Here is a 22,999-nt window from a genome sequence, read left to right as displayed (position 1 = left end):
AGGGTATAAGAGCATTAGCATTGGCTTGGCCAAATGCATATTTAAATTTAGCCAATATCAACACTTTTTTACATTTGTTTATTTCATCTAAATTCAATCCTCACATTGAATTAGCCATTTATTCTCTATATAATAATAAAATATTATTAAATTAATATTTTTTTTAAAAAAATTATTTTTATCACATTTTATAATTCTACCAATTTAAAATTAAGCAATATTATATTATAATTAAATTAATATTATAAAAACACATTTTCAAAGGTCATTTAATCCTAACTAAATTCTATCAAAATTTCTTTACTAAATTTCTTAACCAAATATCTAGCAACATATGAGAATTCATGTAAAAAAATAAACTGCACTTACATAAAGAGATATCAAGGAAACACATAAACTGCACTTCCGCTTGCTCGGTTGGAGTGAGAAAACAATTGTTTATTATTTGGACAATGAAAACGGTCTTTCATATTTGGCCATGGACTGTAGCAGAACTCCAAAATATTTTGAATTTGGCCAATTCAATGTGATGAGTTTTTGGGTCAAATTACTCCAAATCTAGCCAAGCACTTCATTTGGCCAAGCCAATGAGGATGCTCTAATAGAATCATAATGGAGAGCCACTGTACTCGAATAATCACCTAGAGGTCGTGAAGGGGAAGACAAAAAAGGCTTCGGTGGGATTTGTAAAGAGTCGAGGCTTCCTTCCAGCATATCCACAACTCTACTCATTGTCGGACGATTTGACGGGTCGGTCTGTATACAACACAAACCCACTATTAGTATCTTCTTTATATTTTGTTTGTCCTCTTCATTTATGATACCTTGCATCCATAGTTCTTTATCTAGTTCAAGGTGTCTGTATATCCAATGTGGAAAGTATGTTTCACTGGTATGATCAGTCTCAACATCTACATTATTTGTACCCCCAACCATTTCTAAAACCATCATTCCGTAGCTATAAACATCGGATTTATGTGAGACCCCTCCAAAATTTCTACAAAATACTTCCGGAGCTATATATCCCACTGTGCCTCTTGCACCCGACATTGATATGATACTATTTTCTCTGGGGCATATTTTTGCAAGGCCAAAATCAGAAATCTTTGGACAGAAGTTCTCATCCAGAAGAATGTTGTGAGGCTTAATGTCAAAATGCAAGATTCGTGTGTTACAACCTCTGTGTAAGTACTCTAATCCTCGAGCTATGCCAACTGCAATCATGTATAATGTTTCCCACCCCAATTGATGATGATCAACTTTTGGTGGGGCTTTTCGGTATATGAACTTCTCGAGAGATCCATTAGGCATAAACTCATAGATTAGAGCTCTTTTAGAACCCTCGAAGCAAAAGCCTCTAAGAGTAACAATGTTGACATGGGAGGTCCTACTAATGCTCGTAACCTCGTTAATGAATTCCTCTCCATCTCCTTTTGATTCTTTCAAAACTTTCACTGCTACAAAAGAACCATCTTGTAACTTTCCCTTATAGACACAACCATAGCCTCCTTGGCCTAATTGATCTCTGAAGAAGTTGGTCATTGTCTTGATATCTGAGTAATTGTATCTTCTTATTGAAAATGGTCCATTATTCCTTAGAAATGTCTCGACACTTTGATGGGTTAGATTTTCCTTCTCGAAAAAATGTATGATATTAATGGATGTAAACTTTCTCTTGAAGCAGAGGCAAATTATCAGAACTCCAATTACAATAGATAAACTGGCTGTAAACAAAGAATCAAAATTATGTAGTTATGTAGTGCATGAAGAAAAGTTAATCAAAATTACATTTTTTGTGGTGACACCAAACTAAAACTGAAGGAGGAAATTATAGTGATGTCTTGGCAATAGCTATCTTAAGCAAAATTGGGAGTTAACTTGTGAATAATATGCAAACATAAAGCCTCTTGGAACATGAAATAGGTTAAAAAAAAAAACAAAAAAATGATGAAAGGCACAAGTTTTCACCATCATTACTAATTTTAGAAACTTTCCAATCGAGGAACCTTATATCTCTATTGAAGTTATATTTTAAGAGGTGTTCATTAGCCACACCTTGAGAAGGATTATGAAAGGAGTTAAAGCTTATATGCACTAAACAACTCCAAATGGACTTGTTTGAGTTTTGTAAGTACTCCAAGTGAGTATTGTGTATTGATCTCGAAAATAAACTAGGGTGAAGAGGTATCTTACCAAATGCTATTATCATCACTTTCGATTTGCTGGTCTTCCGGCCTGTATCAAAAATTGCAAAAAAGAATAAACCATTTAAGAGAAAATCTAACAAATCTAAATTGACATTCTTTGAAATCGAACAGTACTTAACAAAGAAGAAGAGCAAAATATAAATTTTCAATAAGAAGTGATACATAAACAAAGATATTATATGAGAGTAGACCCACAAACTGTCATGACTTCATATATTCGATTTGATTTATTATATAATAATAGTAACTTTACAATGATCTAACATACTATATTAAGTTACGTCAGTTTGTAAATTTATTTTTGTGTAATTCCTTTGTAACTAAAATATTTCCCAATACAAATATTGATTTCATAGCAATAAGTTTTTATTTTTTAATAAAAACATTAAAAAAAGAGCATGATCTTCACTAATTAAGGATGAAATCATGATTATATTATATAACATAGTATACGATCGAATGTTGAGAATAGTCCTTAAAGTATGCTACTCATTAATACGGCATATTATGAATTTCCTAAGATCCCTACTTATCAAACAAATGTGTGAGGCATAAGCTGCAAACATATGAACAAACGTTGGAAATTTGGAGGGTCAATGTTATATAACATATGCACGTGAAGAGGAAATTGGAGGGCCATCTATACATATTATGGACGCTGCTACATTCACCAACAAAAACCATCAAAAACTTCTACCAATAGTGTAAATTTTTTAAAAACATTTTTTAAACCTCTTCAACATTTAAAAAAAAAAAAACTATAGATTTATTAATTAATATTTTCTTAAAAAAAGCAATCGACTGACATCGCATGATATGTTGTTGGACAGAAGTTCTCATCGATCGATACACGTGAGTGATGTTGAAATGCGAAGACTGGATATTTTTTTTACCAAAATTCTTTACCGAAGCCTTTTTTTTTTAAATTTTTTTTTCAGTGATTAAATAAATATTTTTAAATGAATATGTGATTTTTTTTTTATTTTTAAGAAATATCTAAATAGTTTAAAAAAATGATGATTAAAAAAAATTGGTGAAAATCTTTTGTGGAAATAGCAGCTACCGTTAATTATAATTATTTTAAATTTATTTTTAAATATTTTTAAAAAAATTATAATATTATTAAAAAATATTTCCTTAATCAATAGGCAAAAAATTAAAAAAATAAAATAAAATAATTCAAACAGTAAAAATGAGCAGTGAGAGTATCATATTTCAATTAACAGCATAATGAAAATTAATTTTAAAAATTTAGTACAAAATCTATTTTCAAAATGGTCATCTGCCATTTGGCAATAAAATCTGATTTCTTCACCCTTCTTCCCTCTAATAAATAATTAAATAAATTAACCTTCACGTTTGATATATTAATTTCTTATAATAATTTACTACGAAATATTCTCGCTTTAATGGAAAGAAATCAGCTTAATACTTGTTAATAATAATTTATGACTCATATATGATCTCATACTTACGAACCATGCATGGGGTACTGCTTTTCATCGCATGATATCATGAGGACTAATTGGTAATTAAGATCACAGAAAAACAAATCAAAGTAGTAGTCTTATATAGACTCAAAGCTTGCTGGAATATTCCTAGCCATTTCCTCCCTTTGAATGTTGACCATATCATAAGGCTTGGTGTGTGAGATATTATTAAACCATCATTTGTGTGGTGCCCTTAATTTGGAGCTTCAACTTTCGTTATTATCATTAAAATATAAATTAAATAACCAAATTTAATTACCTCTTACTTATACCACATGATGAATTGATTAATCTATCTACGGAAAAACAAGCCTAAACTTTTTAATAAACTCAGCAAACAGATCGATATTTGTAGAAATCTTAATTCACATTAATTAGTTGTATTTTAAAAAATATTGTTGTTTTAACTTTTTAAAAATTGTAAGTTCCACAGCAAAACTCACATCCAATTGAAAGGCCGGGAGAGCAGAGAAAGAAATGTGCAATTGTACATACCGTCTGAGCAGAGAAAAGGAGATTGCACTCCGTCACGGCAAAAGCAGACCAACTGGGAGGTGATATTAGAGCCGCATCTCCCACCTGACTGCTCACACCCACTAAAGGCAACCATCAACGATTGATTGTATTCCACCTCAAACCCTTTCTCCAGTGCTTTCATCAGTAACGTTGCTCCATCCAAAGAGTCTTCATGATCATTGAAGAAAGTACTATTGGAAACGGGAACTTTGATAGTAGTAGGATCGCATAATTCGGTAAATTCAGTTCGATTGATACCGGGCCAAGAGTCGTCTACGAAATAATTAGAAATATTCCAAGCTCCTGGGCTGCATTCAAATCTAATGCCCGGTAGACTAGGCCGAGAGCAGTTATAGAACAAAGTTATGTTCTTAAAGGTTGAGGAGTAACCATACCAGGTGTAATCCAAAACGGTAGTCAGCCGTTCTTCTGGACAAAGATTATCCCAGAGGTCCATTCTTGCAATGGTCATCTTGTTTGTATTCTGGTTGAAATTCAGTACCCGGAACTTCAGCTCCTCAAATTGCAAAACAGGGTATTCATTATTGAGGCACTTCAACTCGTACCCCTTATCCCTATGCCCGCAATAGTCCGGCCGATAATCATTGTCTATCCAGAAAGGGAACGGAATGTTTCCTAAGCTTCCACAGTTGTAGGGACGACCGCACTCCACATAGAAGCGATCATCGTCGATGCAGTAAGATGGTGGACGTTGTAATAGTAATGTTAAGATGAAGAAGGAGATGAGGAGGATGGAAGGTAGAGATGTAGAGAAATATGGGGCGTCCATGTTTGTAAGGAAAGCGGGTGGGGTGAGAGATGATCAGATGATGAAGATGAGGGTACGTTAATCCTGTTAGTGTGGGACACAGCATATATATTAATTGTTGAACAATGACTGGATCAAAACGAAAGAAATAATCAACACGCAAGTTGACAATAATTTTGTTTGGTGGGAGAATTTGCAATAAATATTGGCATGCATCTGAGATAAGGAATGGGAGGGGAGTAAGCAAAACGCGTGCTGAGAAAATAACGCAAACATCCTGAACGTTATTTTTCAAATGCAGCAAATCAATAAAAACATTTGAGAAATGCTTTGATTATAAATGGATTTCATAAAAATAAATTTACTATTTGATGTGAGTTGATGCAATATATTAAATTATAAAGCTATTACCATTGTAAAATAATTCTAATATATCACGTTAAACTACGTTAGTTTAAGTATTTACTTTTTTAAAATCTCTTTATAGTTATATCAATAGTCAACAATTTCAAATAACTTTAGCCCTAATTTGTGTGTTGGGGGTATAAAAATTGTGATGGGACTTTCATTTGTCCCTAATTTTACTTTTATCAAGATTATTATAACTTTTAGGGGAGTTAAAGTAGCTTTTATCCTGAACTTTACCATTAATATTTTATGAATAAAAATTTATCGACGAGGAGTTTTCATAAATCTATATTATGAATCTAAATAATTTCAATAAACATATAATACAGGTATTTAACCTCACTTGTCCACTTTTTTTAAACAATTTTCGTATCATCTCATCTGATCCTACCACATTTCTTTTTCAAACATCGTTTAAACACAAATATTAACTTTCAAACTAATTATTACAACATTCTCAAGCTTTCAAACAAAAAATCAGAAAAAAAAAAAATCAACTTTTTCAAATCTAAAAAAAATATATATTTCAATAATTTTTTTCTCTCTACTTTTCTAAAATTTAATAAATATTTAATTCAAATTATTTTAGTATTATTCAAAAACCATCTTGTTACAGCATTCCCAAACTCGTGTTTAACTAACCGTGTACCACTACGCAATATTTTTGTGTTCGTGTAAATAAAGTTGTTGACATTCGAGCAATTCAAAATCAAAGCAAACGTGTTCGCTTGGTTCAACCAAAAGAGTAGGATGCATTTAGTTATTAAACCAAACTCAATTCATCTTTAATTAATTTTTAATTATTTTGATCTACTTTTTTAATTTTTTATAAAAAAAAATTAAACTCATTTCAACTTATTTCATATATTTTAATTTAAAAAATTAAATCTATCTCGAAATTAAAAAGTTAAACTCATCTCAATTATAGGCTTTTAGGCCTCGTTCAAAATGAGTCAGTCATGAGTCAGTCAATACCGCATCTTAGAACAAAACATAATATATATATATATATATACATATATATTTATTTGGTCCATTTTTTTATTTCATTTCTTTTGTCTTTATTAGGTTGTTTGTCTACCAAAATTAATATCAATGGAGAAAATGAAGATTGAAGAATGAAAATTAATTACATTATTGTTATAAAACAATTTGTATTGTAAAACCATATTTAGTCATCATAATTGATCATGCCTTAGCCGTCAATTAAGACCTTTATACTCCTATATATAGATATCATTCAAGATTCAAATTATGAAATAAGAAAATTCTCCCTCTCATTATAAATTTATTTTTATAATATTTCTTCCTAAATTAGCGCTTTTAAAATGTATTTTATACATTTTCAATTTTCAAACATCATTTAAACTTCTATAACCATTTAATAATTATCATTTCTTAATTAAATTAATCTTGTAATCTTATTAGCAACTAAAAGTAATTACTATATAATCTTATAATCATAAAAAACAAAAAAGGAAACGAATTACTCTTAAACTATGATAAGATATTACATAATTAAAAAATAATATGAAATATTTTAATAAGATAAAAATATAAACTTCATAGGGCATATCAATTCAGATAGCATTCTTGTTTAAGAAAACTTAATTGTGAAGTTTTGATGTGATCACATGTAGGAGTGATGTTATGATCACACCTAATTACATTTGAGAGAATTCACTCCTGCCAGTTGTTTATAATAGATGTATGATATTCTCCATTTTAGTTTATAGTTACTCTTTCCATAATAAATCTTCTTTTAGGGGCAGGAATCAATAAATTTGTAAAATATAAAGTTGGCTTTTAGCCGTAAAGAGATTCTACGAAAGTAAACTTACAAACTGATATAGTTTGATATAATACGTTAATTTATCAAATTAGTTTTATTATAAAGTAGATATAACATATCATATGAAATCATGTCAGTTTGTGAGTTTACTTTTATGAAATATAAGAGAAATATTTTAACTACGAAAAAAAATGCTTTATATATTATGATTTTCAACCTAAATCAAAACCTTGGTGGTAGTCTTTTGTTGAAACTTAAAAGGGAATCAATCATATGGTGCCTTCCTGGTAAAAACAAGGAATACTTCAGAGTGAAAGCATAACAAAATTCCTTGCTTGATGGTTAAATAATAATAATAATAATAAAACAAAAACGCACACTTTCAAAATTATTAAAATATTTAAAAAAATAATTATATTTTATTTAAAATAAAATATTTTAAAATAAAAATTTTATATACAATCATGTTTAAGTAATTTTTTTATACTTTATTGATATAATTAATTGTATATTAAAAAATGATATAATTAATTATATCAATAAAATATACAATTTCAAAAAAGTCTTTAAAATCTTTAAAATTTATTTTGTATAGACAATAGTAATTTCGCATAAATAAAATAATTGGGAATGAGAGAGGGGGGGGGATAGAAAGGAGGCTGGTGATTGGTTGATTGATGTGGAGTAGATTTACAACATGTTATTTTCTAACACGCGCAAGACACGAGTACGTGGGACACGTGCATAAAGCACACTTCCATTCCAAACAGTCTAAAACAAAGAAAAATATAATTATAAGTATAATTGTGAATTAATTTTTGCACTAATATAATGTGATTGGTCAAAAAGTAAATTTTATTGAAAATATTATTGATTTAAAATTTAAATATGAATAAATCAGTATTGATACACAGATTAGTGAGTGACTATACTTGTATGTAGCAAAACTCTCAAAACAAATCCATAAAGGCCACCTAATTGTGTTCGGATTTTAGTATTATATTTATCTCTTTTCTATTTATAAAATATAACATTTCTATAAATAAATAAAATAAAATAAAAGTTATAGAAGATTTCATTTCAATCCAACCCGAATCTCTAAGTAATTATTATTAACTTATTGAATATGTCACGTATTTAAAATTTAAATAATTATAATAGAAAAATAATAGTTACAGTTGTGATTATATAAGCGTCACGCAATCACTTTTAAAAAAATAAATAAATATGTGATATATATTAAAAAAATTATTTTTTTAATAATAAACTTTTCTTTTTCAAAATGACTATACGACACTTACGTATTTTATGACTATACGTAACATTACTCATTATAACAAGATAGGTTACAAATACGACGTCATTCATCGAACTATCGGATAATTTTTTCTATTAAATTATCTATAAAACTAAATGTCAAACGATAAAAAGTTGAGAAAGATTAAAAGAAAAAAAACTTGATGTTTTCTATTTGGAAGTGAAAATAATAATATACTAATATGGTGAAAAACTCGTCAAAGTGGCCAAATAATCTTCTCATTCGGTTACATAGATGAGATGATATAAAAGTTAAAAGTTGAATAAAATATTATTAAAATATTATTTTTTAATATTATTTTATTTTAAAATTTAAAAAAGTTAAATTATTTATTATATATTTTATAGAAGTTTAAAAAATTTATAATAATTATATGAGATAGTTCGACTTGTATAACAAAACATGATAGAATGCTATGAGTATCAAATTGGCTACAACTTTAGCTAAAAGTAACAGTGTCAATTTTATAAGTAATCTTCTCATCTATTTGAACCATTCCATTTACCCACTTCCCCAACTATTCCATTATTAAAAGATAACATTTTAAGAGTTTTGTTACGTATGAGTAAAGTTATATACTAATTTGCGTACCAATACTAATTTTTTCATATTCAAAATTTAAATTAGCACTCTTTTTAATAAAATTTATTTTTTAACCAATCACCTTAAATTAGTATACATATTAATGCACAATTGTACTTATAATTAAATTTTTCCATATTTTAACTGGCCATGTTATTTTTAATTTTAACTGGTCACATACAGTAATATGTCACATTTCAGATAGCTTATATCAACTATTTAAGAAAAATTATCTGTATAGTTATAAGATGAGTGAGTCCGTGAAAAGTTGTCATTATTTTAAAGGTGGATCTTAGTGAGATGAGGTGACATTGTGATTGGGGGGTGCCACGTCAAGATGAGTTGTGTGCTCTTATTCCCACACCAGTTTGGATATATGATATGAAAAATCAGAAATGATTTGTGCAGTCGGGAAATACAGTCGGCGTGCAGTCGGCTGTAAAAAAAAAATTAATACAGAACTTACATGAAAAAAAAAAAATTATTTTTATAGCTTTTTATAATTCATGGAGGTTCCCTTGAATATAAAATAATTTTTTTATAATTTTTTTTTATTCATTCTGTACAGCCGACTGCACGCCGACTGCGTTTCCCGACTGCGTGTAGCAAAGCCCATGAAAAATATATGGAGCTGTCACATTTATGATTAAAAAATAATTTTTGTCATATTTTTAAATTGTTGATTGTGATACGATGTTATTGAATTAAAATGACAAAAAATATGTATATTTTTAATTAAAAAATGCTTATTTGTAAATATTTACAACAAAAACGATTCATCCTCATATTAAATAATTATTTTTATAGTAAATATCCAAATAAATGTTTTTCCTTATAATCACTCGATCTTTGATATGAACCATCATGTCAAGGAAACTAATGATTTCGAAAATTGTATGATTTAGGTCAACAATCATTGTAACTATTATTGTACCAAAACAATTGAATTAAATTAACCCAATTAACTATTGTGAGATGCATTTAATTTTTTTTAATCTTAATTTGACATCCGAAATAGTAATTCACATTATATGCTTTTTAGGTATTGTTTGGATAGTAAAATCAGATGAAGTAATTTTAGATAAAAGTTGAATGAAATATTATTAGAATATTACTTTTTAATATTATTATTATTTTGATATTTGAAAAAGTTAAATTATTTATTATATTTTATGTGAAAACTTAAAAAAATTATAATTATGATATGAGATGAGATAATTTTTCAATCTAAACGGTTCCTTAGCCTTTGAGCAATCAATTTTAGATTATTCATTTCTCAATGCCATGGTTGGACCGTAACATTTTGTATTGCATAGTTAGAAAAATGATATTTGATCAAATAGGGCCAAATCAAAATGTTTTGATCATCACTTTAAAACTTCTTTTGGAAAATTACTTTGCGCCGCTCAAATTATTAGATTTTTTGCACTTTGTAACCTAAACTATTAAAATTGACACATTGTATCTTCAAACTATCAAAAACTGACTTACAATCTTCTATTAATATACTATTGTTAAGATCGTATCATGTCATCTATTTTTCATCCATCTTGAATGAGACGATCAAGAATTAATAGTGCAAATTTGTTTAATAATTTAAGTGTAACGTGTCGAGTATAAGATGCAAAGTGCAAAACTCAGAATTTGAATGTGCATATTATAATTTGAGAACTATTACAGACATAAAGAGATTACACAAAATAAACTCACAAACTGATGTGACTTCATGAAATCCATTAGATCTACTTTATAATAAAAGTAACTTTATAATCTGATGTACCACATCAAACCACATCAGTTTATGAATTTATTTTTATGTAATCTCTTTATGGTTAAAGTATTTTCCTTATAATTTTCCTAACCCTTTTTCAATGGCAAAAAATTAACTTTGAATGGAGATGTCAAAACATAAGCTTGCATTATGGTCCTCTTGGTATTGTTTGTATATGGTTTTTCATATTTTAATGCATCTTCAACTTGATATAACATAGTCAACATGATTAGTTGCATTCAAGCCGATCATTGCTGATGCAATTAATTATGTTGGTTGGTTGCACATGTGGTTTTCTTTTCTCTTCTCTTTATTTTATTTAATAGATGACTCCTTTTGGCTCATACTTGGCAACCATAATGCCAAAAAGAGTAGAAATTTTATAGATGACTCTTTATTTCACTCAAAGGTCGTTCAAATCGAAAAACACTCTCAACCCATTTCATCTTATTTCATCATTACAATTTTTTTAAATTTTTACATAAAATATAATAAACAACTCAACTTTTTCAAATCTCAATTCAATTTTTTCAAATTTCAAAATAATAATAATATTAAAAAATAATATTTTAATTTTCTTCCTATATTTTTCATTTTTGTTTGTTAAAACAAGAAGAGTGAAGCCAGGGAGAAGGGGGAGGAAAAAGGAAAAGAATATATATATATATATATATATATAACTTGTACAAAAAAAACATTATTTGTTATAGATTTATTTATTTATTTTTATTATAGACTATAGACCCACGAGTTTGATACCTCATGTTTAGGTAGAACTTAAGCTAAATAATGTAAGCCAATTTTGGACCACAAAAAGAAAAATGGAATATTTGGTTGATGGAGAAAGAGAGAAGAAGATAAAAGAAGAAAAAGAGGGAGATGATGTTAATTTGATGGTGAATGTTTGAAGCGTGGAGTTGGAATAAAGACCAAAACATGGGGTTTTGGTTGGATGGACTTGAGAGAGAGAGAGAGAGGTGGATCTATCATGAGCATCATCCAGCAGCATATTCCAAAGGCATTTTCCATGAACTTGAAACTAAATGTATCTATTATTAGGTTGTGGGAGCATATAAGCTTCTTTCTTAACTTAAGACTCTCTTTTGCAAGAGACAGATTGAGGGCCATGGGTATTTGTTCTTTTTCCTTTCTTTCATTTTCTCACTTGAATCAATAGCTTTACCAAAAAAAGAATTGTCAATATTTTGACTGAGTTGGACTGGGCTGAGCTTAAAACCAAAACCCAATAACATTGCATACCTATCTATTTTGTAAAGTCTTTTTTGTTTAGTTTGCAGAATCAACATTTTGTTATAAAACTATCAAAAGGAGAGAGAGAGATAGAGTTCAGAGAAGTTATGAAACTTATGAATTTCTTAAAGAATTCAACGATATATATAGGCGTACAAAGGGGACTATGCTAGCTTATTATGCTAGCACTATGCACTATGCATATGTCGGCCAACTCACTATGCTAGTACTATCTAGCACTATGCACTATACATATGTCGGCCAACTCACTATGCTAGTACTATGCTAGCACTATGCACTATGCATATGTCGGCCAACTTACTATGCTAGCACTATGCACTATGTATTTGATGGCTAGTTCAAGGTGGTCATACAATTTATTTTACAACAATGTTATTTTACAACACTCTCCATTTGGATGACCACATATAATGAATATGTCTCATTAAAACCTTGCCAAGGAAAAACCCTGTGGGAAAAAAACTAATGGCGAAGGAAAAAGAGTACAATATTCATGTGTACCGTAAAATGCTTTAAGATTGCCTCATTAAAACCTTGCAAAGGAAAATCCAGTGGGAAAAAATCTTAGCGAAGGAAAAAGAGTACAATCAGTATAAGTCTTCAAGACATTACTCCCCCTGAAAAGTGCATGATAAAAGGTCTTCAAGTCTCCGCATTCCAATGTTCTGCACAATCTTCTTAAATGTTGCAGTTGGTAATGCTTTTGTGAATAAATCTGTCAGATTATCACTTGATCGTATCTGCTTGATTTTAATTTCACCTTTCTCTTGAAGTTCATGAGTATAAAAGAATTTAGGTCAAATATGTTTAGTTCTATCACCTTTGATATATCCTCTTCTAATTTGAGTAAAACAAGCAGCATTATTTTCGTATAAAGTTGTTGGACTATCATTAATCACTGGAAGGCCACACTTTTCTTGAATATGTTGGATCATTGATCTTAGCCAAATACATTCTCGACTTGCTTCATGAATTGCAATGATCTCTGAGTGATTTGAAGATGTAGCAGATAGTGTTTGTTTGACAGATCTCCATGATATAGCAGAATTTCCATAAGTAAATACATATCCAGTTTGAGATCTACCTCTGTGTGGATCTGAAAGATAACCTGCATCTGCATATCCAACTAATTGTGGACTTGAACCATGTTGATAAAATAATCTCATATCAACCGTACCTCGAAGGTATCGAAGGATATGTTTAATGCCATTCCAATGTCTTCGAGTTGGTGCGGAACTATATTTTGCAAGTAAGTTAACTGAAAATGTAATATCAGGCCGAGTACAATTTGCAAGATACATCAGGGCTCCAATTGCACTGAGATAAGGTATTTCAGAACTAAGAATTTCTTCATTGTCTTCACAAGGACGAAATGGATCCTTCTGCACATCAAGTGATCGAACAACCATTGGAGTACTTAGGGGATGAGCTTTGTCCATGTAAAAGTGTTTCAAGACTTTCTCTGTATAATTTGACTGATGAATGAGAATTCCATTTGGCAAATGCTCGAGCTGCAGGCCGAGACAAAATTTCGTTTTGCCAAGATCCTTCATTTCAAATTCATTCTTTAAATATATAGCGGTTCTTCTGATCTCTTCAGGAGTTCCAATAAGATTTAGATCATCAACATAAACCGCAATAATAACAAATCCGAAGTCTGATTTCTTAATAAAAACACATGGGCATATTGGATTATTCTCAAATCCTTCTTTCAATAGATATTCGCTAAGGCGTTTATACCACATGCGTCCGGATTGCTTTAACCTATATAAAGATCTTTGAAGCTTAATAGAATACATACTTCTAGATGTACTCAGATTAGAAGTTTCAGGCATTTTATATCCTTCAGGGATTTTCATATATATGTCATGATCTAATGATCCATATAAATATGCAGTGACCACATCCATCAATTGCATATTCAATCTTTTTATAACTGCCAAACTGATCAAATATCTGAATGTGATTGCATCCATAACAGGAGAGTATGTTTCCTCATAATCAATCCCCTGTTTCTGCAAGAAACCTTGTGCAACAAGTCGTGCTTTATATCGCATAATTTCATTGCTTTCATTACGCTTACGTATAAATACCTATTTATATCCAACGGGCATTACACCCTTTGGTATTTATATAATTGGTCCAAAGACCTCTCGCTTTGCTAGCTAGTTTAATTCAGCTTCAATAGCTGATTTCCATTTTTGCCAGTCATCTCTACGTCGACATTTTTCAACAGTTCTTGACTCAATTTCTTCATTACTTCTGGTAATGTCAAGAGCCATTTTATATGAAAATATGTTGTCAACAACAGTTTTATTTCTATTCAAAATTTCTCCTGTACTCATGAAATGTATCGAGATATCGTTATTTTCAGGTACCTGTCCCTCTTTAAGGGAAGACATTTCATGAAATACCTCTTCAGGAGGTTCTTTCTCAGGAGATTTACTCTCTTCAGGAGTATCAATTACTCTTATGGCCTGTGTTGGTATGGACTCTTCAGGAGTACCAAATTCATTTTGTATTTTTCTCTTCCGAGGAATTTTGTCCTTAGCACCAATAGGCCATCCACGCTTCAGGCGTATCTTAGACTCGCCTATTGCTATTTTGGTAACTTGTCCTTCAGGGACTGCAATCCTTACTGGAACATTAACAGCAGGAATATATGATTTTACCACACCTTTAGTGTCAGTAAATACATCCGGTAATTGGTTTGCAACACTTTGCAAATGAATAATCTTTTGAACCTCTAGATTACATTCTTTTATACGATGATCAAATTGGGAAAGAGTTTTATTTTTCCAAGTAATTTCCTGTCGTGCTTCAGACACCGACTTCTCATTACCCAATGTTGAAAAAATGGATTCGTCAAAATGACAATCCTCAAAACGTGCCTTAAACATATCCCCTGTAAGAGGCTCAAGGTATCTGATAATAGATGGAGAATTAAATCCAACATATATCTCAAGTCTGCGTTGAAGGCCTATCTTTGTACGTTGTGGAGGTGCAATTGGAACATATACATTACATCCAAAAATACGAAGATGAGAAATATTTGGTTGCTAACCAAATGCAAGCTGTAATGGTGAATATTTGTGATATGCTGATGGTCTAACTCGAATTAATGATGCTGCATGAATTATATCATGTCCCCAAGCAGAAATAGGAAGATTTGATTTCATGAGTAAAGGTCTAGCGATTAGCTGAAGCCTTTTAATCAATGATTCAGCTAAACCATTTTGAGTGTGTGTGTGGGCAACTGGATGTTCAACATCTATTTCTATTGACATGCAATAATTATCAAAAGCTTGAGTTGTAAATTCTCCTGCATTATCCAATCGAAAAGTTTTAATTGGATAGTCAGGGAATTGTGCTCGTATCTTAATTATTTGTGCAAGAAGTTTAGCAAATGCAACATTTCTAGTGGAAAGTAGACAAACATGTGACCATCGACTTGATGCATCAATTAAAACCATAAAATATCTGAACGGTCCACTAGATGGTTGAATAGGCCCACATATATCTCCATGAATCCTTTATAAAAAAGATGGAGATTCAAAAACAACCTTTGAGATAGATGGTTTGATAATCAATTTACCTTGAGAACATGCAGAGTATGGATATTCATTGGGTAAGATAATCTTCTGATTCTTTAGGGGATGCCTATACGAATTATCAATTATTCGTCTCATCATTATTGATCCCGGATGTCCAAGGCGATCATGCCAAGTCATAAATATTTTGGGATCAATGCACTTCTGGTGCATTACAACATGTGATTCAATTATTCTCATTTCTGTATAATACAATCCAGATGAGAGGGCAGACAATTTTTCTAATACGAGCTTCTGGCTCGAAATTATTTTAGTAATGAGAAAATGCTCTTTCTTGTCTTCGTTAATGGTTTCAATATGACAACCATTACGACGTATATCTTTAAAACTCAATAAATTTCTTCTGGATTGTGAAGAAAATAGAGCATCATCAATACAAAATTTGGTGCTATTAGGCAACACAATATAAGCTCTTCCAGAGCCTTCAATTAGATTCGATGAACCGGAAATGGTATGAACATAGGCTTTACTCAATGTTAGATTTTGAAAATATTTTTTATCCTTAAGAATTGTGTGAGTTGTAGCACTGTCAGCCAGATATACATCTTTATTATTCATCTCGGAGATAAAAAGTTTATCAATAAGACTCATGATTCTACAAAATATATAAAACTTTCATTACTACAAAACATTGCAGAATAAAAATATTTTACAATAATATGAAGGAAATACATTAATTAAAAAGGAACACTTCCATGATTAACTCTACCACTAGAATCCTCAAAGAAATCAGAAATATCAAGACTTGTAATATCTTCTCCATCTATAGAATCTAAAGCATATGATGGTTCAGCAAAATTTGTTTCAAATTTCTTTGTTTTTTCTTTTATAGAAGATTGGTATAAGTCAACCAAGTGCTTAGTTGTACGACAGGTACAAGACCAATGTCCAGTCATACCACATCTATGGCATTCATCTTCATATTTCTTTAAAAATTTATTTTGAGGACCTTTGCCCTTCTCTGAGTTGAACCACTTCTGGTGGTACGGTGTATATCTATTATTTTTCCTTTTAGTGTGGTCACTTCTAGGACCTCCACTTCTATAGTTTTTCTTACCACGTCCACGCCTCCTTTTTCTTTGAAAAGATGCACCATTCGCTTCTGGGAATGATGTAAATCTAGTACCATTTACTTCAGGGAATGATATAGAACCAGTAGGACGTGACTGGTGATTCTTTAATAAAAACTCATTATTTTGCTCAGCTAATAGAAGACAAGATATAAGTTTAGAATATTTCTTGAACTTTCGCTCTCGATACTGCTGCTGCAGGAGCACATTCGAGGCATGAAAAGTAGTATATGTCTTCTCTAATAAGTCATCATCAGTGACTTTTTCACCACATAATTTCAATAGCGAGCTAATTTTAAAGAGTGCAGAGTTATACTCACTAACACTCTTGAAGTCTTGCAACCTCATGTGCATCCAATCATGACAAGCTTTTGGGAGGATTACAATTTTCTGGTGTTCATATCTCTCCCTTAAATCATTCCACAAAATAAGTGGATCTTTCATCGTTAGATACTCAGTTTTTAATTTTTCATGAAGATGGTGCCGAAGGAAAATCATTGTCTTAGCACGGTCTTGCAAGGACCCTTGATTTCCTTCTTTAATTGTATCTCCCAGGTTCATTGCATCCAGATGGATCTCAGCATCAAGGATCCAGGATAAATAATTTTTTCCAGAAATGTCAAGAGTAACGAATTCCAATTTTGTAAGATTTGACATTTTCTACATATATAAATCAGGAACATAAGTATGTTTAATATTTCATATTCATTTTGAAAACTACAAAAATATATTGAAAGACTTACTTGAAGTAGAGGACTACTAGCTTCAAAATCGTCAGAACTTTCGTGCTGATAACGTGTTATAAAACTATCGAAAGGAGAGAGAGAGAGAGATAGAGTTCAGAGAAGTTATGAAACTTATGAATTTCTTAAAGAATTCAACGATATATATAGACGTACAAATGGGACTATGCTAGCACTATGCACTATGCATATGTCGGCCAACAAACTATGCACTATACATAGGCCTGGGCTCCGACTCCTCGCCAATTCCGAACTCCGACTCCGACTAGAATCGGAACCGGAATTTCACTCATACTCCGACTCCGAGGAGGAGTCGGAGTCCGACTCCGATCGGAGTTCGGAACTCCGATTGGAGTTCCGATGGCTTCCGATCGGAATCGGGCTCCGATTTCCGATTCCGATTCCGATTTTTTTACTATTTTTTTTTTTGGTTTTTTTTTGAAATAAAATGATATATATATATATATATATATTACATAATACATATTACATCTTTAAGAAACTCTTATACAATTGTCCAAAACATTGATAATAGTTTAAATGCTATTCCAAACATCTTCCAATACCAAAATAAAAACATCTTCCAATACAGAGGTGCTCCAAAACATCTTTCAATATATCGTGGTTTGTCGTTGACTCGTTGGTGATACCTGAAATTAAAATAAAAAGTCACAATCAATAAAAAGAAAAAAAATGATTAAAAAAAATGATTCATAAAAAAATGATTATCATTTCTCACCAATATTTTTTAATCGCGAGTTTATCAACTTAGCCACACTCCAAGTATCAGTCATCGGCAAGTATGTTAGGGTTTACAATTATATCTATGAAATCATAAAAAGTATAAGGTTAATAGATTTATGAAATCATAAAAAGAATTAAATAAATCAATTGAAATACTCAAACAAAGTTACCTGATTCAAGCTTATAGCTATCAGCATCAAAGCCAATGGTATCTAGTCCAATGGGCATATCACTCAACCAATTCTGTGTGCAAACGAGGGCCTCCACAGTTGACGGTGACAATGAACTCCGGTAAGAATCCAATACTCGACCTCCAGTACTAAATGCTAACTCAGAGGCAACTGTAGTGATTGGAATGACCATCACATCTCGGGCAATACGAGAAAGGATCTGATACTTGGTGGAATTAACCTTCCACCAAGTTAAAAGCTGAAATGACTCGCTAGGTGCCTCGACCTCTTCCATAAAATACCGTTCAATCTCAAAAGTACACTGCATAATATTCCTCGTTGCAACGAGCTGATGATACTGATTCACAATATTATAACCTCGACGAGGTGGATTTAATGAGTCATCTGAGCTACGGTCATCGAATAGAGGTGTCGGATCCAGATATCCGCATAGTCATATCATAAAAAACTTGTAAAAATCTCACAAAATGCCCCACACTAGTCCAATCATGTGTGTCTGGCGCACCGAGCCCCTTTCCTGCAGGCTCCAGCAAAGCATACTTAAGTGCCCCATCCTCGACCTCCATCCGCTCGAATGCTCTTTGGTACTTTTGTGCCACATCCAACATAAGGTATGTTGAGTTCCATCGAGTCGGAACATCCAAACACAATGTCTTAGAACATGAAATTCCAAGCTGGCTTGCTATTGCCTTGAACTTTGACAGCCTTTGAGGGGAAGCCCTCACATACCGCATAATGTTGCGGACTCTGGTAATGGAATCATCAACCTCTTTTAACCCCTCACTGACAATAAGGTTGAGGATATGAGCACAACATCGAACATGAATAAATTCGTGGTTGCGGATGACATCAGCTTTGATACTCGTATTTCTCTTGAACCATTCAATTGCGGTGTCATTGGCACTAGCATTGTCAACTGCAATACATAAAACCTTTTGAATTCCCCAATCCTTCAAACAATCATCCATCAGTGCCCCAATTGATGCCCCCTTATGATCAATAATTTCTTTGAACCCAATAATCCGTTTTCTCAAATTCCATTCACTATCAATGTAGTGCGTTGTGATACACATGTAAGAAATGTTCTGTATGGAAGTCCATGTGTCAGTCGTAAATGACACTCTCTGGCTAGTGGTAGTGAACATATTCTTCATCTCCGCCTTCTCTTTTGCATGCTTCTTCATACAATCTCGCATCACCGTATACCGTGATGGCAATGGAAATCGTGGCTCAATAGTCTTGAAAAACTTTCGGAAGCCTCTTTTATCGACTGTGGTAAAAGGCATCTCATCTTCAATTATCATCTCTGCAAGCATATCCCTCACCAATTTCTCACTGTATTGAGGGATGACCATTTTCTTAATCTGTGTACCATCAGTGGCCGTAGAAGCTTCGTAACTGAGCTTGGTCTGATCAGTGGCTGCCTCTCCCTTCGACATTTTATATCGCTGGCAACCTTGGAGATGGGCTATTAAGACAGCGGTGCCGTGCTTCTTTGAATGGCATTTGCAGAGTTGCCCACAGTGGTGGCATTGGGCCTGTGGGTTCTCAGGATTACCAGGAATCCTGGTAAAATGCTCCCATGTCCAAGACCTTTTTCTAGTATTTCGTGGTTGAGATGGAGTTGTAGATGGAGGTGGTAGATCCCCAATACCCATCTCCTCATCCTCATTAAACTCATCCTCATTTTCTATGTCTACTGGCATTGGGAATCGGCTACTTGCACAAGAAGTAGCTGCTATAGAAGTGGGTCTAGATCTCGGTGTCAGTGACGGAATCGTGGGGCTTGGATTCCCTTCTGACCTTCCACTAGGTGAAGCCTCCATATCTATCAAAAATAAAATAAAAGAAATAGTTAATATAAATAGAAAAATACAAGAAGAATGGCACTTTCAACCAAAAGGAAACTATGCAACAGCAAAACCATATTATGTTAAGATACAAATAGATATACTGGTCTAATTGAAGCTTTTATGCATGCAGCAATTAAAGTGTTCACATTGTGCAGCCAAGTTGGCCCTTGGAAAGAATGGTTTTGCTCTACCTTGTTACTCTGACTCTGCTAAAGTTGCTTATGTCCTCCAAGGCATATATACATATTTGGTATCTGATCTTTCATATTTTGATCCCTTTTTTTTTTCCTGTAGTTTTGTGGGTATCAATTTCTTTTTTCTGCTTAATCGTTTTTTCCCCAAAATTCTGTTGTTGTTGTTGTTAGATTCATTGAATAAGGTTTGGAGATTCTGTTGTTAGATTCACTGAGTTTGTTGGTGAAATTTAAATAAGGTTTGGAGATTTCCCAGGTTCTTTTGATGCATCATGAGGAGCTTAGGGTTCTTTTGGAATAAAGAAAAAGACTAGGATGGATAGTATGTTTCTTTTTAAAGTGTTGTGGGTTTTTAGGAGCAAACATGTTCTGACTTTGACAGGAATGTGATGAAAAAGAAAGCCATTGATCTCGCATCCTCCAGGATAAAAGTGTTGAACTACTTTATACAGGATAAATGTTTGAAAACTTTACCTAATGAAAACAATTCTGTATCACTGTGTCATTAATGCAGTTAAAGTAGCAGCAGCGGCTGCTGCAGCAAATTCTGCTAAAGCCAAATTGTACCATTTTCTGCAGCATGTGTAGATTTCAAACACCCTCCCTATCTATCGCATCCTCCAGGATAAAAGTGTCGAACTACTTTATAGTTTATACAGGATAAATGTTTGAAACTTTACCTAATGAAAACAATATCCAGAATCTTTGTACGTAGTTATTGAAAATCTTTTCCTTTATTGTTCTTTTTTCATTTTTGTCTTTTCTTGTACTATATCCAGAATAAGGATTTGATACTCGGATTTTGGGACCTGTACTATATAGTATATCCACTATGATTTATATACCACTCAACCTTGAAGTGCTGTTCTAACCATTATTTGTTAGAGATCAGAAGTTCCTAATGTTAGGGGATTATTATATACAAGAACCACAGGCATTGGGCTCCTAATACCCAAATAAAAAAAATAGAAAAAAAAAAGAAGAAGAGAAGAGAGATAAACCAAGCACTTTCGAAGTGTATACAAAACAACATCTTGCACTCATCTTTGATCTCGGCTTTGAGGCATTTATTCAAACACCTTGCACTCATCTTCCATTTACACCTCAACAACATAAAAACACATACTGGAAATTTATCCTAGATACATCCAGCAATTTCCAAAACACATACTGTAAATTTATCCTAAATACATCCAGCAATCTATTTGTCCCAAATTTAAAGTACAAACCCCAAAGCTTACGGCTTACCAGTTTGTAATGGTGATGTAGGCGACTCGGCGAGGCGGCAGTTCGGCACTGTGTTGACGGCTTGGGAGAGCTACGACGGCAGCACTTTCAAGAAATGAAAAGGCTTTGAGGCGTTGAACGATTGAAGATTAAAAACGAGACGAAGACAGTGAGATTGAGAGAAGAAATGGGGAATTGGGATGTTTCGCGAATGGAAGACACAGCCACGAAGAAGAACTGAAGAAGAAGCCTCGGCCATACGACGTCGTTCCTATCTTAAAGGAATGCCGTCGTTTAAATTAATAATGTAAACAACACAGAAGCAAAACGACGTCGTTTTGCTTCTGTGTTGTTATTTTAAAAACGTCGGAGTCGGAGTTCGGAGTTCGGAGTAACTTTGAACTCCGAACTCCGACTCCGACTCAGTTTTCGGAGTGGCTCTGATTCCAATTCCAAAGTTCGAAAACTCCGACTCCGTCGGAGTCGGATTCGGAGCGGAGTCAGAAATTTCAAAAATTTGCACAGCCCTAACTATACATATGTCGGCCAACTCACTATGCTAGTACTATGCTAGCACTATGCACTATGCATATGTCGGCCAACTTACTATGCTAGCACTATACACTATGCATTTGATGACTAGTTCAAGGTGGTCATATAATTTATTTTACAACAATGTTATTTTACAACACATTTCGCATTTCTATTCTTTTATTTGGACCATTAAACATTCTTTTGGTCAAGATTCATCAGTCTCATAATTCTTCTATCGTTGGGGCTCACAATTCACGTTAAGACTCATTTAATCTATTGTGTAAACTTCAAATCTTTAGGGTATACTAGCATGTTTGTGCATCGGCACAAGTGTTTCACATTCATGCATTCATTTTTTCTTAATAAAAATTAATACAAGTTTTCATGTAACCTTTGTTGTAATTCTACCATTTCTGCAATGACATATGAGTATTCCATACTAAGCTTGATGCAAAGCTTAGTTTATAACTTAATCATTTATTAAAAACAAGATTGCAAGACCTACTCTTCAATGACTTGCTGATTTAAGAGCAAACTAATGATACATATACCTTTTTTTAGAACTCTTTTTACAATCTTCTATAAAGTGAAAGCCATGGTTAGACAAAAATTATGTTGAAAATATACTATAGCGTTATTTGGTTAAAAATGGATAGTAAAATAGTTGTATTTACAATATTACTCTTAACTGCAAGTCTCCAAGTAAT

The 22,999-nt window shown here is 32.2% G+C and overlaps 1 protein-coding gene across 2 annotated transcripts; it reads right to left on the bottom strand.

Annotated features, from left to right (window-relative positions):
* Nucleotides 1–328: 328 nt before the first annotated feature.
* LOC122296544 (LEAF RUST 10 DISEASE-RESISTANCE LOCUS RECEPTOR-LIKE PROTEIN KINASE-like 2.1) lies at nucleotides 329–5,083 on the bottom strand. 2 transcript variants are annotated; one of them, XM_043106318.1, is made up of 3 exons: nucleotides 4,193–5,083; nucleotides 2,194–2,235; nucleotides 329–1,724 (listed from the first exon to the last, which is right to left on the bottom strand). In XM_043106318.1, the coding sequence occupies exons 1-3, from the start codon at nucleotides 5,001–5,003 to the stop codon at nucleotides 559–561; spliced, it is 2,019 nt and encodes a 672-aa protein (XP_042962252.1). In that variant the 5' UTR covers nucleotides 5,004–5,083; the 3' UTR covers nucleotides 329–558. The 2 variants fall into 2 exon arrangements, with proteins under 2 accessions (XP_042962252.1, XP_042962253.1); XM_043106319.1 differs by lacking the exon at nucleotides 2,194–2,235.
* Nucleotides 5,084–22,999: the final 17,916 nt, after the last annotated feature.

This window comes from Carya illinoinensis, chromosome 15 (assembly GCF_018687715.1).
Source record: "Carya illinoinensis cultivar Pawnee chromosome 15, C.illinoinensisPawnee_v1, whole genome shotgun sequence".
Taxonomy (NCBI): Eukaryota; Viridiplantae; Streptophyta; class Magnoliopsida; order Fagales; family Juglandaceae; genus Carya; species Carya illinoinensis.
This window is presented reverse-complemented; position numbering and strand designations above follow the sequence as displayed.